Raw genomic sequence first — 26,423 nt, forward strand, 5'->3', positions numbered from 1 at the left:
ATGAAGCTGAGCTAAGGGCCTGTCCCACTGTACAAGGTAATTCAAGAGCTCTCCCGAGTTTAAAAATAACTTGTGGTAAGCACGTAGAATGTACGTAGCGGGTATGTCGGAGTCTCTTAGCGGCTCGTAACGCTAACGGCAGGTACTCGGGAAACGCGGTAAGCTCGTGAAGACTCTTGAAGATTTTTCAACATGTTGAAAAATGTCCACGAGAGCCCCTAGTACCTACGAGCGGCCATTACCATTATTCTCTGAGTTCGAATCAGGGGAAACTCAGGAGAATTCTTGAATTAGCTCGTACAGTGGGGCAGGCCCTTTAAGTTACTAAAAGACAGTTCGTGATGAATTAAAACATTTTTGTTTTAATTTGCAAAATCAGTCCACACTGATCAAATGACCCTAATGCTTTTTTTCCCCGTTGTTTATGCTTTTCCTATTGTTTGCATCAGTTGCTTTTAATGCTTTTGTTATTAATAACATTGCACCGGACCAATCAATTTTAACCTGATGCCCTTGAGAATTTCAAAGTGCGAATTTGAACAGAGTTGATCTCATCTCCCACGGAGGTTGTGTGTTAAGTGAGCTTCAATTAGTGTCCTTTCAACTCCCCAGATCATTGATACGAAATGGTAATACGGAGAAATGTAAAATAAAATGTAAAAGAGGGATTGATAATTATACCCTCGGTTCTAACTTAGACTGAGATTCGTTGACCTTGCTCGTATTATTCATACAGTTTTTAAACTGTGCCCTTATTTTTCACTTCAGCGGTCAGATTTCTCTTCTGCAGTCCTGGAGGTAATATAAATCCACTTATTCAGGCAGAGAAAGAATCGTTGAATATTTTGGCCATTTGATTAGGCGAGAGTTGGAAAATAGACCAGAGGACAGCACACTTCCCTGACATCAGTCTGAAGAAGAGTCTTGACCCGAAACGTCACCCATTCCTTCTCTCCAGAGATGCTGCCTGACCCGCTCAGTTACTCCAGCATTTTGTGTCGCTCTTTGATTTAAACCAGCATCTGCAGTTCTTTCCTACACATAGAACATAGGACAATGCGATACAGGTACAAACCCTTTGGCTCACAATGTCTATGCCCATCTCGCTGTCGCAAGAGAGCAACCAATATCATCAAAGACACCACCCACCCAGCACACAAACTGTTCACTCTCCTACCATCTGGCAAGCGCTACCGCAGCATGCGGAGCAAAACCACCAGATTCAAAAACAGCTTTTTCCCTCAGGCCATCAGATTACTCAACACACTCAAGAAAATTCCATGAACATTTAACTTTAACTCAATGTCTGCAGTATGCTATTTGCACTTTTCTATATTGCACCTTTATTATTGCACTTTAATAACATACCTCAACATTTTACTACAGTCTGGCACACTGTGAATATTTTAAATAATGTATATTGTCTATCTTATTGGTATATTGTCTGTCTGTGTTATAAATATTACCTGCACATTTGGAGTATGGGGAAACGCAATTTCAATCCAATTTATTTGAATTGACAATAAAGTTTACTTTGAACTTTGAACTTTGAACTATGCCAAACCTGATGCTGTTAAATTAATCTCCTCTGTCTGCACATGATCCATATCCCTCCATTCCCTGAATATCCATGTCTCTTTGAAAGCGTCTTAATTCTGTCTCACCTTAAAGCCGTGTTCTCCAGTCCTGGACATTTCCACCCTGCTAAGAAGGTTCTGACTGTCTACCCTATCCACATCTCTCATAACTTTATATACTTCCGTAAGGTCTCCCCTCAACCTCCGTTGTTCCAGAGTAAGCAATCCTGTCTCTCCAACCACTCCTTGTGGCTAATGCTCTGGAAACCAGGCAGCTATCTGGAAAACCGTGCTGTATAAGTAACGCAACGGGTCAGGCAACATGGAAAGATGGAAATCCTTCTTCAGACCCTTCCCAACCCAAAACGTCACCCATCCATGCTCTCCGCAGATGCTGCCTGACCCACTGAGTAAGACCCACTAGATGCAGGAAGATTATTCCCGATGTTGGGGAAGTCCAGAACACGGGATCACAGTTTAAGGATAAGTGGGAAGTCTTTTATGACCGAGATGAGAAAATCATTTTTTTACACAGAGAGTGGTGAATCTGTGGAATTCTCTGCCACAGAGGGTGGTTGAGGCCAGTTCATTAGCTATATTTAAGAGGGAGTTAGATGTGGCCCTTGTGGCTAAAGGGATCGGGGGGTTTGGAGAGAAGGCAGGGATGGGATACTGAGTTGGATGATCAGCCATGATCATATCGAATGGCGGTGCAGGCTCGAAGGGCCGAATGGCCTTCTCCTGCACTTATTTTCTATGTTTCTATGTCCAGCACCCTATGGCCTTTTGTAGTAACATTAACGAGCTGTGTATGTGGTACGAGTAGACGCAATGTGATACCGATGCGTTGTTCTGCTCCTCGCAGCCCAAGACGGAACATCTGATCATCTTCTGCGAACTGCTGGGCGTGGACTATGAGCAGATGGCTCACTGGCTGTGCCACCGGAAGATCATCACGGGCTCGGAGACGTACATCAAGCCCATGCCCAAGCTTCAGGCGATCAACGCTCGTGATGCCCTGGCAAAACACATCTACGCCAGCGTCTTCAACTGGATTGTCCACCATGTCAACAGGGCTCTCCGTGCCTCTGTGAAGCAGCACTCGTTCATTGGGGTGCTGGATATCTACGGGTCAGTGCCACCACCCCCCCCTTTCATTGATCATGATACTTTATTATCACAAGTTATAGTAGTAGAATTAGGCCATTCGGCCCATCGAGTCCACTCCACCATTCAAACATGGCTGATCTCTGCCTCCTAATCACATTTTCCTCCCTTCTCCCCATAGCCCTTGACATCCGTTCTAATCAGGAATTTATCTAGCCCTGCCTTAAAAATATCCACTGACTTGGTCTCCACAGCCCCCTGTGGCAATGGGTTCCACAGATTAACTACCCTCTGACTGAAGAAGTTCCTCCTCACCTCCTTTCTAAAAGAGCGCCATTTAATTCTGAGACCATGACCTCTGGTCCTAGACTCTCCCACCCATGGAATCATCCTTCTCACATCCACTATCTTTGCCTTTCATTATTCTGTAAATTTCAATGAGGCCCCCCCTCAACCTTCTTATCTCCAGCGAGTAGAGGCCCTGTGCTGTCAAATGCACATCGTACGTTAACCCACTTATTGCTGGACGTTATCACATGTTCCCAGGTACAGATTATTTTGCAGATTATTATCCATTAAAATCACACTATGGAAAAGCACAAGAAGGCTAAGAGGGACCTCGTTGACACTTACTGAATGTAGCGAAAGGCCTGGATGGAGTGAATGTGGAAAGGATAGTTCCACTAATGGGAGAGTCTGGGACCCGAGGCCACAGCCCCAGAATAAAAGGGCGTACCTTTAGAAAGGAGAAGAGATGGAATTTCTCTAGACAGAGGGTGGTGAATCAGTGTCCAGGCAGACAGCACCCGAGGTCAGGATCAAACCTGGAGCCCCAGCGTTGTGAGTCAGAGGTTCACCCAACCGCGCCATTGTGCCAGATGTAATGGCCTGGTGGCCCAGTCCCTTTGGATACAGGGCCCTTCTGCTTGGCACCTGGCTGCTCAGTAGGACTCGGACAAATTTGTGAACCGAGTGGGTGTTAGAATTCCGGCCTCTCACTTCACCGGTCGGAGTTTGTGTTCCCATTACTCACACATACAGGTGACGAGTTGATTGTGTTCATCATTTTGAGAAAGTTATGTTGATCTATGGATTCAGTCACCCAGCAAGAGAAGGCTCGTAGCCCTGGGTTACTTAGTATACGTTGGTGATACAGATTGAACCACAGGCCCTTTGGCCCACTGAGTCCGCCCCGACCAATCCCCGCACACAGGAGTTCTATACTATACATTAGGGACAATTTACAATTACATGGGCCAAATACCCTACAATCCTGCATGTCTTTGGAAGGTGGGAGGAAACTAGAGCACCTGGAGAAAAAACCACCCAGTTACAGGGAGAATGAGTAAACGCTGGGAACCCCGTGGTTCGGATCAAACCCGGGTCTCTGACCCTGAGAGGCAACAACTCAACCGCTCCACAACTTTTCATGAAACTTTTTAATTGCTTCCTTACCTTTTTCTCCAGGTTCGAGACTTTTGAAATAAACAGCTTTGAACAATTTTGCATCAATTATGCAAATGAGAAGTTGCAGCAACAGTTTAACATGGTGAGTAATTGTTGTCGCTGTTAAAACGGGTGCTGGTGACCTGAGAAATATGGATTAGCTTCAGATTATTGCAAATGCCATAGTGTTACAGCACGGAAACAGGCCCTTCAGCCCAACTCATCCATGCTGACCAAGATGCCCCATCTAAGCTAATCCCATTTGCCTGCATTTGGCCCATATTCCTCTAAACCTTTCCTAACCATATAACCTGTCCAAATGGCTTTTTAAGTGTTGTCATTGAAACCTGCCTCAACTACTTATTAGTTCAGTTATTAGTTTTATTATTAATGCCCAAACGGTATGTTTGAACATGCAACTAGAAATAAGAACTCTGAAGCAAGGAATGATTTGAGCCAAGAGTCTAAAATTCTTGGGCTTGACAGGTTAGATGTGTCTTCGATATTTTTCTTGCGTCTAGAACCAGTGGTCTGTGTCTCACAGTAAGTTCAAGTCACCCACTCAAGGACAGAAGATGGAAGACATTTCTCCTCACTGAAGATGGTGAATCCTTGGAGTTCTTCACTCTAGACGTCAGTGAAGACTTGGGTGCGGAGAGTATTAAAGACGGAGACTGAACGGCTTTGGATATTGGGCAGGGCGAGGCTGCAGTGGATCAGCCCATCTTGTTAAATGGAAGACTAGATGCCAGTGGTTGAATGGAGGAACAAGAAACCACAGATGCTAGTTTACAATAAGAAGACACTAAGTGCTGGAGTAACTCAGTGGGGTCAGTTTCCCCGAACAGAAACATTACCTGTCCATCTTCTCCCGAGATGCTGCCTGAGCTGCTGTTACTCCAGCACTTTGTGTGTTATTTTTATCAGTGGCCGATTCTTACTCCTACTTATGTTCTGACGTTCAAGTCAAGAGGTAAGAAAGGCATGGTTGAGGGTTTCAGTGGCTGAGCTACTGAGACCGGGTCGAAGGAAAATGAAGGCGAAAGTCATATGAAGTCATATTGACCTTAGGCTTGGTGCAGCAGAGTTACTTATTGCACAGTGAATTGTCAATAGATGCAAGAGAGGCATTACCAAATTCTAGCATGATTCCCAGATGGCCATGAAATATGTGTCAGTGTGGAGTTTGCACGTTCTCCCTGTGACCATGTGGGTTTCCACCAGGTGCTCCGGTTTCCTCCCACGTCCCAAAGACGTGCGGGTTTGTAGGTTAATTGGCCCTCTGTAAATTGGCCCGAGTATTGAAGGGAGTAGATGAGAAAGTGGGGTACCGTAGAACTAGCATGAACGGGAGATTGATGGACGGTTGTGGACTCGATGGGCCGAAGGGCCTGTTTCCATGCTGTGCCTCTAAATTAAGCTAAACTGGTCTGGAATAAGGTGAGAGGGGAAAGATTTAATAGGAACCTGAGGGGTGATTGTTTGTTCCACACAGCAGGGGGTGGGTATAAGGAACGTGCTGCCAGAGGGAGTAGTTGAGGCAAGTTCTATAACAACATTTAAAACATAGAACTAGTGTGAACGGGTGATGGATGGTCAGGATGGACACGGTGGGCCGAAGGGCCTGTTTCTTTTTTTTAAATGTAGCAATGGATATGGTACAGGAGTACTAAGTGTTGGTTACTTGAGTGTGAGAGAGCAAAGTTATGCTTTCTACAAATTCGATTGGATTTTAGAAGCTACGTTGAATAAGTAATAGGAACTGTTGGAGTCTTGTGCTAATTAGTCGTAGACTGATCCTCCGAGGCAAAGCTTCTAAGGCAACAGGCTCGACAATCAGTGTATTTTACCATGGCAACCTACTCATGAGGACTCGTAGCATGTACAGCACAGTGGTACATCACTCTTTCTCCACCATTTTCCTTTCTTTCATCGTGTAAACTAGAGGTTAATTTATTTTGCCTCGAGCACGCAGTCAGCAGAATGTCAAACCTGACTTCATTTATGGAAAATGTTGTTTCTCCCCAGCACGTGTTCAAGCTGGAGCAGGAAGAGTACATGAAGGAGGAGATTCCATGGACGTTAATAGATTTCTATGACAATCAGCCTTGCATTAACCTCATTGAAGCTAAACTTGGCATTCTGGATCTATTGGATGAAGAGTGCAAGGTAATGACAACATAGATACATAGAAATTAGGTGCAGGAGTAGGCCATTCGGCTCTTCGAGCCTGCACCGCCATTCAATATGATCATGGCTGATCATCCAACTCGGTATCCCGTACCTGCCTTCTCTCCATACCCCCTGATCCCCTTAGCCACAAGGGCCACATCTAACCCCCTCTTAAATATAGCCAATGAACTGGCCTCAACTACCCTCTGTGGCAGAGAGTTCCAGAGATTCACCACTCTCTGTGTGAAAAAAGTTCTTCTCATCTCGGTTTTAAAGGATTTTCCCCTTATCCTTAAGCTGTGACCCCTTGTCCTGGACTTCCCCAACATCGGGAACAATCTTCCTGCATCTAGCCTGTCCAACCCCTTAAGAATTTTGTAAGTTTCTATAAGATCTCCTCTCAATCTCCTAAATTCTAGAGAGTATAAACCAAGTCTATCCAGTCTTTCTTCTATAACACAACTATAACACGTTTGAAGATCGACGCATGTTATTTTGCTTGCACAGTCCGCAAGGGTACTGGCCAATTCACTTCTACTCCACAGTCTACTCCATCTGAGTGACAATGCTGAGAACTATATTCTCCAGGAGTCCAGAACCAGGGGCAAGGTTTAAGAATAAGGAATAAGCCATTTAGAACGAAGGCGAGGAAACACTTTTTCTCATAGAGAGTGGTGAGTCTGTGGAATTCTCTGCCTCAGACAGGAGGCAGGTTCTCTGGATGCCTTCAAGAGAGAGTTAGATTGGGCTCTTAAAAATAGCGGAGTCGGGGGATATGGGGAGAAGGCCCATACGGGGTACTGATTGGGGATGATCAGCCATGATCACATTGAATGGCGGTGCTGGCTCGAATGGCTGAATGGCCTACTCCTGCACCTATTGTCTATTGTCTATTCTGCGGATACTCTGTTTGTTCCCCTTTGCTCCACCTATTATACTTGAGGTTGACTTGGTTGTATTTATGTATGGTATCCAAACTGATTGCCTCGCATGCAAAACAACGCTGTCCACTGTACCTCGTGACAATAATAAACCTAAACGGAAAGATATTTTGTTCACTATATTTCAGGCCGCAGAAGTGTGACCATACCCTGGGGTTTGGGCAAGTTGGGTCAGCTATCAAGAGTCTTCTAGCTTGTACGTAGAGGCTGCTATACGTCTGATATTGTGAGGGTGGTGGTCAAGTGGTTATAGAGGCATAACGCACAAAAACAGGCCCTTCAGCCCAACTCTTCCATGTTGACCAAGATGCACCATCTCATCTAGTTGCGTTTGGTCCACATCCCTCTAAATCCTTCCTGTCCATGTACTTACCCAAACAACTTTTAAAGATTGGTATTAAACTTGCCTGCAGCAGCTCGTTCCATATGCCCACCCCGCTCCGCGTGAAAAAATTACCCCTCAGACAATAGCCCCTCAAAAGTTGAAAGATCCTTATTAGATTGTTCCCCACTCACCTTAAACTCATGGGCCTGTCCCACTTAGGCGATTTTTTAGGCAACTACAGGTGACTAGTTTGTCGCCACATGTTCGCTGGTGGTCGCTGGGAGTCGTCTCCTCAGTCGCACAAAAAGTCGTAGCGTTTTTCTGGTCACCGCTAAATTTTCAACGGTGAAAATTTTTCAGCGACAGTGGGTTTGACGCCAATGAGCGTGGCTTGACTTCTCCTGATGTAGGTGCTGTCGTAGGTTGTCGCCAGGGTGACGGAGGTTGTCGCCGGTTTTTCGATGACCTGCTACGAATTTGACAGTCGCCTGAAAAAATCACCAAGTGGGCTCTCTAGTTTTTGATTTCCCTTCCCTGGGAAAGAGACTGTAATGCTGTTAGATGGTATCTAATGTCCTCATGATTTTATACACCTCTACAAGATCAGCCCTCAGCCTCCTGCGCTCCATGGAATAACGTCCAAGTCAGCCCAACATCTCGCTATAGTTCAGGGCCTAGAGTCCTAGCAACACCCTTGGAGATCTTCTCTGCACCCTTTCCAGCTTAATGGCATTGAGTTGTATTCTGGAGCTTGTGAGTTGAGATCAGGCCACGGGGAAGTCAGGAACAGGAATTAAATCCAGTCATTGGGGAACTGACTCCAGGAAAGTAACCAGGAAGGTTGTTGGACCATGAAATCAAAATCATGTTTGACTCGTGTTTCTGGGGACACGCTAAGTCCAACAGCCTGTCGTTGAGAACAGCGACGTCAATATCAAGAACGAAGAGAGAGTGGAGAGCATTTAACTGTCGTATGTGCCAACAACGGAACAATTAAATTCTTCATCGCTGCGGCTTAAAGCAGCTGGAAACACAATCCTCATGGATAATATAGAATGAAAAATCAATTGATTCATAATCACAGTCCTAATGTAAAAAAATACCAAAGTCCTCCGTGCAACCAAAGACAGTCCATAGTTCAGAGTTGGGGTTGGTTGTGCAGTGTTCATGGGCTGATAGTAGCTGGGAAGAAGCTGTTCTTGAACCTAGTGGTCACAGTTTTCACACTCCCGTCTCTTCCTATTGATGGAAGCAAATATAAAATTACTCTTGTGCCCCGACTAATTTTGCAGAAGTGTTTATTTGATTTGTGACTTGATTGTGTGTTTTTTTTTTCAGATGCCCAAGGGGTCTGATGACACGTGGGCTCAGAAGCTGTACAACACTCACCTGAACAAGTGTGCACTCTTCCAAAAGCCCCGCATGTCTAATCGGGCCTTCATCATCAAGCACTTTGCTGACCAGGTAACTACCTCCAAAACAACAGCCCTGGTGTATGGATGTGCCCCCCCCCCCCATTTGGGAGGTGGCTCTGTGACAATTGGTGAGAGGTCAGCATAAGCATGGAAGCCCGTGTATGTGGAATGCACGTGCAACAGAGAGTCATACTGTTTCACAGCGTGGAAACAGGCCCTTCGGCCCAACTTGCCCACACTGGGCAACATGTCCCATCTATACTAGAGGGTTTAGAGGGATATGGACCAAATGTAGGCAAATGGATGAGGAGGGTTGAAGGGCCAGTTTCACATGCTTAGTGACACTGCACTTGGCCCCTATCCCTCTAAACCTGTCCTATCCGTGTACCTGTCTGAATGTTTCTTAAGCGTTGCGATTGTACCTGCCTCAACGACTTCCATACACCCACCACCCTTTGTGTGAAAAAGTAATCCCTCGGGTTCCTATTCAAACTTCCCCTCCCCTCACATTAAACCTAATTCCTCCGGTTCTTGATTCCCCTACTCTGGGCAAGAGACTCAGTGTGTTTACCCGATCTATTCCTCTCGTGGTTTTGCCCGTGGAACAATACCGCACAGGATTGGGTCCCCTGGCCCCACAGAGGTCTATGCTCAACACAATGCCAAGTTAAATGAATCTCCTCTGCCTGCACGTGATCCATTTCCCTCCATCCCCTGTTTGACCATCGGCCGATCTAAAAGGCTCTTAAATGCCACTATCGTATCTGCTAAATCTAACTCTCTCATGAAAACATCCAGTGAATTGGCCTCCACTGCCTACTGTGGCAGCGAATTCCACAGATTTACAACTCTCTGGGCGAAAAAGATTTTTCCCTCATCTCAGTCCCAACTGGCCTACCCCATATTCTTAAACCGTGACCCCTGGTTCTGGACTCCCCCAACATGGGGAACATTTTTCCCATGTTCTTCTCTGCACTCTTTCCATTTTAATGACCTTCTTGTCTCTGCGGTTGAACATTCTCGACGCTTGACGTTCCCTTCAAGGGCCTGTCCCAAGAGCATTCGACTCCAAGCGGCAAGCGCGACCAAACCAGAAGCGGGAGCCGCGCGGAGGTCGAGTGAGTGACATGAAGTTCGAGCGAAGTCCGCGGGAAGTTCGCGCGAGACGTACGCCGTCGAGGCGGCTGCGGGCCGGCCGTTGCTGCGCAGAATTTTTGAACACGGTCAGTTTTTGGAGCCCCGCGCGATATCGGGATCAGCACCGCACAACTCCATACGGCTCCAGCGATCGAAATGGGACCGGCCCCGCGAGGCCGTACGACTCAAGCGACCACGTTAGGTCGCGCTTGCCGCATGGAGTCGCATGCTGGTGGGACAGGCCCTTAATTAGTTTGACTGGGTGGGGGGGGTGGGGGGGCTCCTCTGGATTGTTCACTGGAGCGCCCCCTTGTGTTCCTCCCCACTGATGCACTCTTCAACATTGGTCTCTAACAGGTGGAGTATCAGTGTGAGGGCTTCTTGGAAAAGAACAAAGACACTGTGTATGAGGAGCAGATCACGGTGCTGAAGGCCAGTAAGGTGAGTGTGGCCAGTGTTATGTTTCAGGTCTGTCTGAAGATCGAGGTCCAGGTTCGACCAGTCTGTACCATTAAGAATGTTGGCACATTGTGTGTTATGTAACACAGCATCTCCTATCATTAAAACACATCATGTCAGTCCTTTAATGTTGAGTGCAACCTGTCCCTGGGTTGCAAATACCTGTTTAAGTTAAAGTGAACCAGTTCAGTGCCCCCGAGTATACTCTGATCATGGCCAGTAGCGGGGAAAAACTGGGCAGTGAACAATAAGCTGGAGTAACTCAGCGGGACAGGCAGCATCTCTGGAGAGAAGGAATGGGTGACGTTTCGGGTCGAAACCCGTCTTCAGATCACGTTTGAGAAACCAAGAACGAAGGTCAGAAGAAGTCTCGACCCAAAACGTCACCCGTTCATTCTCTCCAGAGATGCCGCCTGTCCCGCTGAGCTACTCCACTTTTTTGTGTCTATCTTTGGCAGTGAACAGGTTAAGTTAAATTAATAAAGTTTCAATCAAACAATCCTGGAATACAATCCAGCTCCCATTAGAATATTAAATTCAATATTAAATATTTGTCCCCATGAACAGCAGAACCAGTGTAGGAAGGAACACTGGTTTACACCAAAGATAGACACAAAATGGACTGCTGTCCATTTTCTCTCTACTTTCAGAAATTGTTTTCTCCTCACAGTCTTGTGTGCTTTTGTTGCTATTCATTCCATTGCTGTAGAAATATGGTCATCATATCCATTGATTTTTTTTGACTTGCGGGCAAAGTCAGCTTATGAATGTCTGTGAAAATGGAACCAATTTGTAACCCATTGAGGGTCTGTGCATGGAATTAGTATCTAGGGTTATGAGGTTGTCTTATTTCTGCCAGAGCAGAAATCACAGGGGAAAGTGGGTAATAAGTGTCTATTTTGACTGTTTAAAAAATTGTTTTGATTATTTTGTTCCCTTCTGTTCGATGCACACGGATGTCCACTCTACAGAAGGTAAAACCTTTAATATTCACTATTCTACAATATTCCCAGATCCAGCAACAGTGACACTTGGCAATCTCCACTGTGCAAAGGAGGGTTTAACTCATGCATTATCGATGGAAAGGCTGACTCGTCTATCCATAGTTTCTCATGTTCTTATAAATGCAACAGTTTGACTAGTTTTAGTTTAGTTTAGAGATACAGCGTGGAAACAGGCCCTTCACCCACCGAGTCCATGCCGACCAGCGACCCCCGCACACGCACGCTATCCTGCGCACAACAGGGACAATTTACAAGTTACAATTTTACCAAGCACGGGGAAAGTGGCTGTGTCCGTACTGTACTCCCTTTGCCATGTACTCACCTTCTCCATCATGGCCTGGTTTGGCTCAGCCACCAAGCACGACATCCAGAGGCTGCAGCGAATCGTCCGATCAGCTGAGAAGGTTGTTGGCTGCAACCTTCCCCCCCCATTGATGAACTGTACACTGCAAGGGCCAGGAAGCGAGTGGGTAAGATCATCTCTGTCCCTCTCACCCTGGCCACAAAGTTTTTGAATCACTTCCCTCTGGAAGGCGACTCCGGACTGTCAAAGCTGCCACAGCCAGACATAAAAACAGTTTTTTTCCACAAGCAGTAGCTCTATTCAACAACCAAAAGTCTGTAGCCACCTTTTGCTCTGGTATTTTATTTCATACACAAACTATAATGTTTTATTCTTAATGTTTTATGTTTTATTCTTAATGGTTTACTGTATGTCATGTTGTTACTTGCGAGTGGAGCATCAAGGCAAATTCCTTGTATGTGTATATACTTGGCCAATAAATTTATTTATAAACTCATAAGACTTCGGGTGATAGAGGTGTCGGAGGCATTTGCAAATATCCAAGTGGGTTTCATGTAAGCATTCCCGGGGTGTGGATGGTGATCTGGAACCTTGCCTGTCCTTAACCTTGTTGTGGTTGTTCTTGTATTTTCCAATCAAAACCAGCTGACGCTGCTGGCTGAGCTGTTCCAGGACGAGAAGCAGGTGAGCAGCCCCACCGATGGACGCCCCCCCTTTGCCAGGGCGACGGTGAAGTCGGCCAAGCCCAGGGCCCTGCAGCCGAGCAAGGAGCACAAGAAATCAGTGGGGCATCAGGTGAGTGCAGAGGGAAGTGGAGCCAGAGGGAGAATGAGAATGAAGAGGGAAGAGACAGTAACCTTAAGACTTTTGCCTCCATCACAGTGAGGAGGTGCCTGGTGAACTCACTGTGGTGGATGTTAATTTGTGTTTATTGTGTGTTTTGTTGTTTATTATTATATGTATGGCTGCAGGCAACGACATTTCGTTCAGACTGAAAGGTCTGAATGACGAATAAAGGATCGAATCTAATCAGAGCCAGACCATTCACTGTGTTGGTCCCAGCCCCATACGGCCATTCACTGTGTAGGTCCCAGCCCCACACGACCATTCACTGTGTCTGTCCCAGCCCCACTTCAGCAAAAACAAAACAAGCTCCCCTCTGTAAATGTGACCATAAACTTGCTGGTTTGTTGAAGAATCACAAAACACACACATGGCCCGTCTCCTTTTTCGGGACCTGCGATCCTTTCGTCCTTGGGCCAGTTTATGACTTTAGTCCTATGCCGACAATGTTGGAACATGACGCTCCGTCAAGCTTTACACTGAGGAGTGTGTGGGGGGGGGTCACACAGCTTGGGAACGGGCCCTTCAGCCCAACCCATCCACGCCGGCCAACGGGCCCCATCTACACCGGGCCTCCGGTCCCACCTGCCTGCGTTTGGCCCAGATCCCTCTAAACCTACTCTATCCATCCAAATGCTCTTTCAATGTTGTGATGGTACCTGCCTCAACTACCTCCTCCTTGGGACAAATATTTCACTCCAAGTGGTGCCTCTATGAAATGAGCTTCCAAAGGAAGTATTGAGGCTGGTACAATAACAACCTTAACAAAACAGTTTGACAAGTATGAAAGGTTTAGAAGGATAGATAACAAGTGCTGGAGTAACGCAGCAGGTCAGGTAGCTTCTCTGGAGAAGATGGATAGGTGAGTCGGGACCCTTCTTCAGACCCCAACAATCAATCTGAAGAAGGGTCCTGACCTGAAATGTCACCTATCCATTTTCTCCTGAGATGCTGCCTGACCTGCTGCGTTACTCCAGCACTTTCTGTCCATCTTTGGTATAAACCAATATCTTTAGTTCACTCTTATTACACAAGGTTTCGATGGATATGGGTCACATGCGGGCAAATGGGACTTATTTAGATGGGGCATCTTTGTCGGCATGGGCGAGGTGGGCTGAAGGGCCTGTTTCCGTGCTGTGTCACTCTATGAGATGAAAGTTATTCCTCTAATGTGACGAGTTACAGTTTGTTCCTCGTTGATCTCTTGCAGTTCCGCAACTCCCTCCACCTCCTGATGGAGACCCTCAACGCCACGACCCCTCACTACGTGCGCTGCATCAAGCCCAACGACGACAAGTTTGCCTTCACGTAAGCTGCACTCTGCTTCCATTCTCAATAACCTCAGGGTGTCGGGTTATGGGGAGAAGGCAGGAGAATGGGGTTAGGGGGGAATAGATAGAACAGCTATGATTGAATGGCGTAGTAGACTTGATGGGCCGAATGGCCTAATTCTGGATCTGTAGAATGTTTGTACAATAAACCCTCGTATTAATGCACCTTAGGGAGGGACGGGGTTGTGATGGTGTCCGCTGTTACTGGTTGGCTCCTATAACCAAGTGAGGGGGGGGGGGGGGGGGTAAAAAATTTAACCTAAGGCCGGGCGGGAAGATATGTGGCATTGGGCGGAAGACAAAGTGACAGGAGAAATCTAAAGGAGAGTTGACGGATAGATTTTCAACGAGCATGGTATGTATCTGGAACATTTAAACGATACACTGGGTATTTGTTAAGCAGAGATTGTTAGGTTTGTGATTAGGAAGGGTGTCTAAGGGTATGGAGAGAATGCAGGAGAATGGGGTTGAGAGGGAAAGAAAGATCAGCCATGATCAGTTGGCGGAGTAGACTCGATGGGCTGAATGGCCTAATTCTGCTCCACTGCTTTACGTAATTCTTAAATGTTGTATCTGCCAGAGGGGATAAGTTGTTGAAACACCTCCTATCCACGTCCTCCAGAGATGCTCTCCAGACCCACTGAGTTACACAAACACTTTGTGTCTTTTTTAGGAAGAGTTATTTATGTCAGACGGTTACGGAGTTAAGCCTTTGTTGCATTGAACAAACCTTTTGCGTTTTGAGCAGCTGTGAAACGGGTCCCAAAAGCATCTGCTGTGTGAACGGGTCAATGGATCTTTCACCGGGCTGAGTCTTAAATACAGCATGGAAACAGGCCCTTCGGCCCACAGAGTCCGTGCCGACCAGCGATCCCCACACACTATCATTATCCTACACACACTAGGGATAATTTACAATGACACCAAGCCGATTAACCTACAAACCTGTACGCCTGTGGAGTGTGGGGGGCAACCAGGGATCCTGGAGAAAACCCACACAGGTCACGGGGAGAACGTGCAAACTCCGCACAGACAGCACCCGTAATCGGGATCGAACCCAGGTCTCCGGCGGTTACTCATCCGGGTTTTAAGTAATTAATGCAGAAAGACAAGGTCTATAGTTTGTCGATGAGTGACCCTCAGTAGTGGATGCAGTGTGGAGCTGGTTGAACTCCCTGATGTTGGGAGAGGAAGAGGCTCCCACTTGAAATAACAAGTAACACCGTAATGTCACCCTCAGTCGAATGTGTGAGTGTGGAACAAGGGCTGCTCAAGTCTGGTACGCTGCCAAGTCACTGAAACTGCAAGTTATTGTCTCCATAAGTCCTCACAGCCTGAGATAACATTATTTAATGAACACCACAGGGCTCCTGACCCTTAGGGTCTGTGTAGCATATTAAAAAGTCAGTACTGTTGGAATAGCAGACGTAATTCAAGTTAATTTAATTCAAATAGTTTGTTAATTCAGTATTTAGGCAATCGACTTCTAATTTGCTCAGTTGGTCATGACTTCATTCAAAATGTTGGATTATTCATTCATATTTATAGTATTAAAAAAATGGCTGAATTGTTTTTTGAATGTTCTAGAAGTGACCAAAGGGTCGAAATCTGTCCTTGGAGGGTTGAACGTTGCAACGTTGCACTTGTAGACGCTGAGGGAACTGCAGATGCTAGTTTACCACACAAAAAGACACAAGGTGCCGGAGTAACTCAAGGTGCCGCAAGCACCATCTCTGAAGAACATGGAGACTCGATGATTCGGCTCACGAACCTTTGAGTTCCTCCAGCACTTTGTTTCTTTTTTCCCCACACATTGCACTTACCGCATGGAGTTTGGTTCCCTTGCAACTTGTGATACTAGGCCTTTCCAAGATGGAGGGCCAGGCACTTTCACTGATGGAATCCACCTGGTGGTAACAAAGCATTCACTTTCACAGAAGCTGTTCATTAAATCTCAAAAACATGACCATAAGAAACCAATACAAATAACCAGAACATTGTATCTGTGTGGGAAGGAACTGCAGATGCTGGTTTAAACATAAAAAGCTGGAGTAACTCAGCGGGACAGCCAGCATCTCTGGAGAGAAGGAATGGGTGACGTTTCTGGTCGAGACCCTTCTTCAGACTCTGCCTGTCCCGCTGTGTTACTCAGCTTTTTGTCACACTTTCTATCTGTTTAGTTATGACCTGATGGATAAAGTTGGCCAGTTTAACAAAGCCTTAATTAGTTCATTAGGATAGAACATAAAACGGACCCTTTGGCCCAAAATGTCTGTGCTGAACTTGATGCCAAAGACCTGCTCGTAACTAATGTCCCTACGTTCCCTGCATGTCCATATGCACATCCAAAAGCATTTTAAATGTCACTAACGTGTCTGCTTCAACCACCACCTCCAGCAGCACGCCCCAGGCCCCCACCGCCCTCTGTGAAAATAAACCTTGCCCTTCACATCTGCTTTAAACTTTGCCCCTCTCACCTTAAACCCATGTCCTCTGGTATTTTGTTTTTTCCCTCCTGGGAAAAAGATTCTGACTAACTAAAGTTGCAGACAGACATTAGTTTACCTTGACATCATGTTCGGTATGGACGTTGTGGGCCGAATGGCCTGTTCCTGTGGTGTACTCTTGTATATATTCAATGTGATACTATCCTACACTACACACTAGGGAAGCCAATTAGCCTACAAACCTGTACGTCTTTGGAGTGTGGGAGGAAACCGGAGCCCCCGGAGAAAACCCACGCAGGTCACGGGGAGAAGGTACAAAGTCTATATGGACAGCACCCGTAGACAGGATCGAACCTGGGTCTCTGGTGCTGTAAGCAGCAACTCGACCCGCTGTGCCACTGTGCCCCCTCTAGTTTCGAGCTTGGTTTGTCTGGTATCTGCTAGTGGAGGATGGGCGTCCAATATTAACTTGGTTTTGATTATCTCTCTGCAGGTTTGACCCTAAGCGCGCAGTGCAACAGCTTCGAGCCTGCGGAGTATTGGAGACCATCAGAATCAGTGCTGCCGGCTTCCCGTCCAGGTGGGGTGAATCATAGAGTGATACAGCGTGGAAGTGATACAGGCCCTTCAGCCCAACCTACCCATGGCAGCCAACATGCCCCATCTACACTAATCCCACCTGCCTATGTTTGGCCCATATCCCTCTAAACCCATCTTACCCATGTACTGTCTAATGTGTCTTAAACGTTGCGATAGTCCCTGCCTCAACTCCCTCTTGCAGCAGCTTGTTCCATACACCCACCACCCTTGTGTTCCTGCCCCTCACCTTAAACCAATGTCCCCTACTCTGGGCAAGAGACCGTGTCTACCCGATCTATTCCTCTAATGATTTTGTACACCTCTATAAGATCACCCGTCATCCACCTGCGCTCCAAGGAATGGAGTCCCAGCCTGCTCAACCCCTCACTGTAGCTCAGGCGTTTTGGGGGAAGTCCGAGACTCTCCCTTGGGCCGCCCGGAGCTGTGCTGTGCTTCATTCGTTTAATTCAGGAGTTTGTTCACAGTTACAACGCAGTGCAATTTGGCCCTGGAGCTGTGGTTGGAAAACTTGTGTTGATTCACTGGGATTTGCCTTTTCAGATGGACCTACCAAGAATTCTTCAACCGATATCGGGTACTGATGAAGCAAAAAGATGTTCTCAGTGACAAAAAGCTGACCTGCAAAAATGTCCTGGAGAAATTAATCAAGGTGATGCCTGTGTGTGGTGCAAACATCTGCAATGTTATTCCCTGGAACGTCGGAGGTTGAGGGTACAGACAGGGTAGATAGTCAGAACCTTTTTCCCAAGGTGGATGGTTGCTGGGAAGATGCTGTTCTTTAAGCTGGTGTTCACCGTTTTCAGGCTCCTGTACCTTCATCCTAATGGTAATAGTGAGATGAGAGCGTGGCCAGGATGGTGTGGGTCTCTGATGAAATTGGCTTGCCAACACCCACCATTGTCTTCCATCTACACTAGCCCCCCCCCCTGCCTAAAGTTTGGCCCATATCCCGCTAAACCTGTCCTATCCATGGTTTAGGACAGGTTTTGAGGCAGAGCCTTCTGCAATTCCCTTCTTCTTCTTATTCTTGTGTGTGGCGTGCACAGCCTAAAGTTGTAGGACAACTTGTTCTATTTGATCTTATTTGATTGTGCACACCAGGTTGATTGCATTCGTCGAAACATGGCGGACCACGTGAAGGTTGCAATCTCCCACCCCAGCAATTCCCTTTGAATGGTGGGGAGGTCAGTACCTGTGATCGAACCGGCAACATTTACCACTCTCTGTAGCTTCATTTGTTCCTAGGCCTTGGAGTAGCCAAACTGGGCCATGAGCTTTCAATTCCCACTGAAGGATAGTTAGCTATTCCCTCTCCTTGCCTCTGTTCAAATGTATCGACTGCCGTTGCATCCCTCTGCAACCATCTCCAGGTGACTCTTTGATAGACTTTAGAGATACAGTATGGCAACAGGCCCTTTGGCCTCACCGAGACCGCACTGACCAGTGAACAGCCCGCACACTAGCTCTATCCTACACACTCGGGACAGTTTATTTTTAACAATTCTACCGAAGCCAATTAGCCAACAAAACCGCGAGTCTTTGGAGAGTGGGAGGAAACCAGAGAAAACCCACGCGGTCACTGGGAGAATGTACAAAGTCCGTGCAGATTCCCGCAGGGAGAGATCGCTCGCTGGCGCCACCTACCTTGAGGGATTCGTATTCCAGTTCCGTGCCCCTGGCTTTAAGTTGCTGATCTTCTGCCTCCTGGTGAGAAGCACAAACAAAATCCACCGGTCAACTGGGCAGCAGAGTGGCGCAGCGGTAGAGTTGCTGCCTCACAGCGCCAGAGCCCCGAGTTCAATCCTAACTGTGGGCGCTGTCTGTGCGGAGTTTGTACGTTCTCCCTGTGACCGTGTGACTTTTCTCTGGGTGCTCCGGTTTCCTCCCACGCTACAAAGACATATGGGATTGTAGGTCAATTGGCTTGGTATAAGTGTAAAATGTCCCTAGTGTGTGCGTAGGAAAGCATCAGTGTGTGCTGAGATCGCTGGTCGGTGCGGACTAAATTGTGACTGTTCGGATGGGCTGGGATTACTGCATAAAATGAGCCACATATGTGCTCCCTTCAGACCCTTTAAGATCCCTAATTGCTGTTCTCAGGAGGATATGATAAGACGCAGTAAGCTATTTATGGGCAAGTTTTCTCTTTGAGCTATCGTAAGCTTTCTGGTACAGTCTACATTTTCTGTGTCATTGTTACTTTTGACAAACCATTTAGACTGCATAATGAGACCATGTTGTCTAACCTTAACATTTTCAAATGTGGACTTAATTTGGCAATAATTCATTATTTTTAATATCGCTCGAGTGAATGTCGCTCGTGAAGAGAAACATAAAGGTTGCCATTGATAAAATATATTGATTTTTATTTAAATGGATTAGTTTCGTACAGCCATATAGATTGTGTGGTGTAGATGGTTGACATGGGAGGTAGTGCCAGTAACAGTGCAGCTGTAAGAATGACAGCTCGGGTGAACAATGTGTAGAAGGTGCTTGGCACACTTGTCTTCATTTGGAAGGATATTGAGTACAAACGTTGAGACATCAGTTGTACAATTCATTGGTGAGACCACACTTGGAGTATTGGGTGCAGTTCTGATCGCCCAGCTCTGGGAAGCATGTCTTCAAGTTGGAAATAGTGCAGAAGGGATTCACCCAGGAAGCACAGTACAGCACAGGCCCTTCGGCCCACAATGTTTGTGCTGAACATGATGCCAAGTTGAACTGATCTCATTTGCCTGTTCATGATCCATTTCCATCTATTCCCTGCTCTTCCACGTGCCTATCTAAAAGCCTCTTAAACACCACCATCCAATCTGCCTCCACCACCATCCCTGGCAGTGTGTTCCATGCCCATACCACTCTATGTAAAAACAGACATCCCACACATCTCGATTAAACTTTTTCCCTCCCCTTATAGCTAATGTTGGACATTTTCACCTTGGGGGGGAATAAGGTACTGACTGTCTACCCTCTCTATGCCTCTCATCATTTTATATACTCCTCTCAACCTTCGACGTTCCAAAGAAAACAATCCTAGTTTATCCAACATCTCCCTGTAGCTGAAACACTCTGATCCAAGCGGCCTTCAGTAAAACCTCCACTGCACCCTCTCTAAAACCTCTGTATTCGTCTAGTAATGGGGTGACTACCAGAACTGCACGCAATACTCCAATTGCAGCCTAACCAAAGCCTGTATCAGGGCTTCCTGACTTTTATACTCAATGCCCATAGCGATGAAGGCAAGAATGTCATACACCTTGTTTGGGACTTTGGGACTTTTTTTCCTTTGGACTGCAGGAGGCTGGGGGGTGATGATCATGAGGGGCATGGAGAAAGAGAGCACCCAGTCTTTTCCCCACGGTAGAGGATTCTAATACCAGAGGGCACAGGCTGAAGGAGAGAGGAGAAAGATTTAAGAGGGACTATGAACAACATGTTCACACAAGGTTGTCCATTTCTGGAACAAAGTTGCCCGTGGAAGTTCTGGAAGGAGACACAATGATGACTTTCAATAGACATTTGGAGCGATATATATGGGTAGGATGGGCTTAGAGGGCTATGGTTTGGGCCTCTTGATTGGCATGGACAAGATGGGCCGAAGGGCCTGTTTCCGTGCTGTACAGTTCTATGGATATGTGACTCTCGCCAATGTGAAACATGCTCAACCTTCCACACAGCACAGATCATTAAAATGACTGTTTCCACATCAATAAATTCACGGGCTAAGTGCAGGGTTGATGCGAGGGCAAAGCATTTTAGACTGCAGAGATATTGCATGGAAACAGGGTCCCCAGCCCACCGAGCCCACGCCGACCAGCGATCACCCACCCCGCATACTAGATCTCTCCTACACACGAGGGAAAATTTACAGAAGCCAAATTAGCCAACAAACCTGTACGTCTTTGGAGCGTGGGAAGAAAGCAGGACACCCGGAGAAAACCCACGTGCTCATAGGGAGAACGTACAAGTTCTGTACAGACAGCACTCGCAGTCAGGATCAAATCTGGGTCTCTGGCGCTGTCATGCCCCTGTCCCACTTAGGAAACCTGAACGGAAACCTCTGGAGACTTTGTGCCCCACCCAAGGTTTCCGTGCGGTTCCCGGAGGTTTTTGTCGGTCTCCCTACCTGCTTCCACTACCTGCAACCACTGGCAACCACCTGCAACCTCCGGGAACCGCACGGAAACCTTGGGTGGGGCGCAAAGTCTCCAGAGGTTTCCGTTCAGGTTTCCTAAGTGGGACAGGGGCATAAGGCAGCAACTCTACCGCTGCACCACTTATAATGATAAATTTAGTTCATCTGTTAAAATGTGCGCACACAGTCTCTCGGTATTTTATCTGTCTTTATAAATCCCTCTTGAATTAATATTTCTTGGGAAATGCCTGACAGATGATTGATGGACTTAAAACGCAGACACCGCACATTTGTTCATGATGCAGCCTCAGTATTTTGACTGAAGGCAGGATTAATACTTAATTTATTGAGCCAGTAAACATAAGTGTCTAAATCCAAAAACCTTTCTTGGTTTTAATTCAAAGCTTCAAGTCTAAACATCAAGCAGGAGTTTAGTCTTGCTAGATTAATTAAGCTGAATAATTATGGTCATTGATGTGAGCGTGTCGTTGATCGGATGGGAGATTGTCACACCACGTGTCTGGGTGATTTGTTTTGGGCTGTTATCTTTTTGTGGTTGTAGACGTTCCCATCTCCCACGCACTGTTCTAACTTTGTGCCCTTCCTTCAGGACCAGGACAAGTATCAGTTTGGTAAAACGAAGATCTTTTTCCGGGCTGGGCAAGTAGCCTACCTGGAGAAACTGCGTGCCGACAAGCTCCGTGTGGCCTGCATCAGGATCCAGAAGACCATCCGGAGTTGGCTGCAGCGGAAGAAGTACCTGCGTATGCGGTCTGCAGCGATCACTATCCAGCGATACGTACGCGGCTACCAGGCCAGATGGTAAGCGGCTCTCCGAGAGCGATCCCAGCAATGCGCCGGGGTCACATGCGGTGACAATGAAATTAGTAGGAAGGAACTGCAGATGCTGGTTTAAACCGAAGCTACACACAAAATACTGGAGTAACTCAACGGGACCGGCAGCATCTCTGGAGAGAAGGAATGGGTGACGTTTCGGATGGAGACCCTTCTTCAGTCTGAAGGGATGCTGCCTGTCCCGCTGAGTTACTCCAGCTTTTTGTGACAATAAAATTAATTTTGAATATTTGGGGCCTTGACAGGGGGGTTGAGGAAAGGATGTTTTCTTCAGAGAGAATCTCAAACTAGTCAAGTCAAGTCAAGTTTATTTGTCACAAACACATACGAGATGTGCAGTGAAATGAAAGTGGCAATGCTCGCGGATTTTTTGTGCAAAAGACAAACAACAAAACAACCAAACAAATTATAAACACAATCATAACACACATATTCTTTTACATAGGGTTATTGTTTAGAATTGAGATATTGTCCTTCGAATGCAAGGAATGAGACAATGTTGAGCGTTTGAAGGCACTGGGTCTGTACTCGCTGGAGGTTAGAGGGATGAGGGGAACTCATTGAAACTTACCGAATAGTGAAAGGATGTGGAGATGATGTTTCCACTGGTGGGAGAGTCTAGTTGGTGCAGAATTAAAGGACGTTCCTTTAGAAAGGAGATGAGGCAAAATTTCTTTAGTCAGAGTGTGGTGGAATTCATTGCCGCAGAAGGCTGCCGAGGCAAAGTCAATGGACATTTTTCAAGCAGCGGGGGATAGATTCTTGATTAGTATGGGTGTCAGGGTTATGGGGAGAAGGCAGGAGAATGGGGTTGATTGGGAAAGATAGATCAGCCATGATGGGCGGAATGGTTTAATTCTGCTCTTATCATGTATGAGAGCTTTACAATGAGACCGTCCGTGCTTGATCTCCTAGAGCTGTCAGGGAAGAGCTTATATCATTTGGTTTACAGGAGTTTAGCAATCGTGGGCATCTGGTATCCCTCCATGCCACGCAGCCACTAACCTAACTCTGCCTTGTTGCCTGTCGCTCATGCTCTGCCCCTCTCAACCTATCAATAACTGCGTCCTCTTTGTTGCATTACAGCTACGCCCAGTTCCTCCGCAGGACCCGTGCAGCCATCCTCATCCAGAAGTACCAGCGCATGTACGCAGCCCGGCAGAAGTTTCTGCGCTTCCGTTCAGCGACTATTGTCATCCAGTCTTTTATACGAGGCTTCCGGGGAAGGAGACAATACAAAGCTGTAAGTACTGTAACTGTGAACACTTCAATAGTTCACTGTGAGATGCATGAGGACAAATCAATAGTCTCTTTATTGTCACTCCTGGTACAGTGCAAGGCTTGTCCTGAATGCTGTCAAATTATACTCTACATGAGCACAATAGATCCTCTAGACTTTAGAGATACAATGTGGAAACAGGCCATTCGGCCCATCGAGTCCTTGCCGACCAGCAATCACCCTATCCTACATATTAGGGACAATTTGCAGAAGCCAATTAACCTAGACAATGTCTTTGGAGTGTGGGGAGAAACCAGGGCACCCGGAGAAATTCCACACAGTCACAGGGAGAACGTACAGACTCCACACCGACAGCACCCGTAGTCAGGATCGAACCTGGGTCCCTGGAGCTGTAAGGCAGCAACTCTACCGCTGCGCCACCGTGCTGCTCTTCTGATGATATATTTTCTTTCATGCAGAGATTAGTTCCAACAAACATCTGTGCGATTGGCATGTCTCCAATTTCTGCAGATGTGCCAATGGAAGCATACTGCCGACTTGCATCACAGCTTGGTCTGGGAAAATTGCAAAGGGTTGTAGATGTAGCCCAGTCCATCACACAGATCAGATTTCCCACCATTGACTCCATCTACACTATATACTGAGTATCCTTTAACGCTGCCACTGCTACCAGAGGTGCGGCCAGTTTATACCATGGGTTAGAACCCCAACGTTTACCCGTTCAAAACTCTTCCTTTCCCAAACAGATCCTCCGGGAACAGAAAGCCACCATTCTTCAGAAGCACATGCGGGGCTGGATGGCCAGGTGCAAGTACCGCAGGACGCACCACGCCATCATCTACCTGCAGTGTTGCTACCGGCGCATGATGGCCAAGCGAGAGCTGAAGAAGCTGAAGATCGAAGCCCGCTCGGTGGAACACTACAAGACTCTCAACATTGGCATGGAGAACAAGATCGTGCAGCTGCAGTGTAAAGTCAATAACCAGGTACGACCAATGTCATTGTAATGGATAACATGCAGCACAGGAACAGACCCTTCGGCCCATAATGTCCGTGCAAGCATAATGCCAACTTAAACTAATCTCCTCTGCCTGCACATAGTCTATACCCTCCAATCCCTGTACATCCATTGCCCATCTAAAACCCTCTTAATCACAACTAACATATCCACCTCCACCACCACCCCTGGCAGCAAGATCCAAGCCCCAACTCTACATCAATGCTGTTACGGATCTTGCCATTAACTGCATACTTTGCCTTTGCATTCGACGTCCCAAAAGACGAGTTATTCTGCCGCATTTATCTGTGAGAGTCATAGAGGCCTTTCAGCCCAACTTGTCCATGCTGACCCAGCTGACATTGAGCGATCCCCAATTGCCTGCACTTGATCCTCTGGGCTTTTCCGATCCACCTCCTTTCCGTGTCCGTATGTATTTAAAATGTTGTTAGTGTACGTGATTGAACGACTTCCTCTGGCCCCTTTGCTCTCCAATGACATCCGGGTGTTGAACCATCCATGAGGTTTGTGCAGAGATGTGCCTCAGTCCATTGTGGAGCGGCACAGCAGGTGAATGAAAGGCCTTGGATTCTCACTGTGATGCCCTGGCATCTTTGTCTTTCAATGTAGACCAAGGAGATGAAATCTCTGCTGGAGAAGTTGGTGAGCTTGGAGTCCACGTACACCCACGAGACGGACAAGTTGCGGACGGAGGTCGACAAGCTGCGGGTAAACGAGGGCAGCGCCAAAGTGTCCTCCAACAAGATCACGTGCCTGATGGAGGAGATTGCCATACTGCGCAAGGAGCTCGTGGAAACTCAGGCTCAGAAGAAGCGTCTTGAAGAGAGCGCGGATAAATACAAAGCGGAGACAGATGTGGTGAGTATGTCCTGTATATTGAGCACTACGATGTTGTGTGGGAGCCTTCATAAAACTTCTTAGTCAGAGTCATACAGCATTGGCAACAGGCCATTCGGCCCAACTTGCCCACTCCGGCCAACATGTCGCATCTACACCAGTCCCACCTGCCTGTGCTTGGCCCATATCCCTCTAAGCTATTAAGCCTGGCTCGGACAAAACTCTGATTATTAATAACCCATTATCTGTTATTTGCACTTTATCGGTTTATTTATTCAGGTGTGTATATATTTATATTATAGTATATGGACACACTGATCTGTTCTGTAGTAAATGCCTATTGTGTTCTGTGTGCTGAAGCAAAGCAAGAATTTCATTGTCCTATCAGGGACACATGACAATAAACTCACGAACTAAACCTATTCTATCCTGTACCTGTCTAAGTGTTTCTTATACGTTACGATAGTCCCTGCCTCAATTACCTCCTCCGGCAGCTCGTTCCATACACCCACCACCCTTTGTATGAAAAAGTTTCCCCTCAGTTTCCTATTTAATCTTTCCCTCCCTCAACGTAAACATATGGTCCTCGATTCCTAGTACTCTGGGGAAAATGACACTGCGCACTTGCACAATCTATTCCTCTCATGATTTTATACACCTCTCTAAGATCACCCCTCATCCTCCTGCACTCCATGGAATAGAGTCCTAGCCGGCTCAACCCCTCCCTGTATCTCAGAGCCTCGGTTCCTGCCAACATAAATCTTCTCTGCACCCTTTCAAGCTTAACAACATCTTTCCTGTAACGGTGCCCAGAACTGGACACAATACTCTAAATGTAGCCTCACCAACATCTTATATTTATCATACGGTGGTTATCGTATCACACTTTCATAAAATTAAGTTAGTATCGTGCAATGTTTCTTCACAAGTATCTCCAGATGCACTGACTGCCCTATTTTCCTTCAAGATTGTGTTATTTTCCGTTGCTTAAGAGATCTCAATTTTTCCTTGGGTGAGATTCAAACACTTGAGCGTGCACAGACTGTTGTCACGTGGTATAGAATTGGCAATCAAAGAGTCAGGTTGGCAACAGTCCCTTCGGCCCATCTCGTCCATGCCGACCATCCCAGCTTGTCCCATTTGCCCCACATCCCACTGAACCTTTCTTATCCATTAACCAGTCCTTCACCTGGCAGCTCACTCCATATACCCACTGCCCTCTGTGTG

The 26,423-nt window shown here is 46.7% G+C and overlaps 1 protein-coding gene across 1 annotated transcript in view; it reads left to right on the plus strand.

Annotated features, from left to right (window-relative positions):
- Positions 1-26,423, plus strand: part of LOC129712575 (unconventional myosin-Va-like) — a 113,572-nt gene that overhangs the window by 45,204 nt on the left and 41,945 nt on the right. The window contains 13 exon segments of the mRNA XM_055661095.1: positions 2,443-2,708; positions 4,152-4,233; positions 6,159-6,299; positions 8,907-9,032; positions 10,478-10,561; positions 12,533-12,682; positions 13,941-14,038; positions 17,002-17,088; positions 17,649-17,757; positions 21,857-22,068; positions 23,188-23,344; positions 24,088-24,327; positions 24,969-25,217. Coding sequence (XP_055517070.1) covers positions 2,443-2,708; positions 4,152-4,233; positions 6,159-6,299; positions 8,907-9,032; positions 10,478-10,561; positions 12,533-12,682; positions 13,941-14,038; positions 17,002-17,088; positions 17,649-17,757; positions 21,857-22,068; positions 23,188-23,344; positions 24,088-24,327; positions 24,969-25,217 — 2,001 coding nt within the window.

Source organism: Leucoraja erinacea, chromosome 33 (genome assembly GCF_028641065.1).
Source record: "Leucoraja erinacea ecotype New England chromosome 33, Leri_hhj_1, whole genome shotgun sequence".
Classification (NCBI taxonomy): Eukaryota; Metazoa; Chordata; class Chondrichthyes; order Rajiformes; family Rajidae; genus Leucoraja; species Leucoraja erinaceus.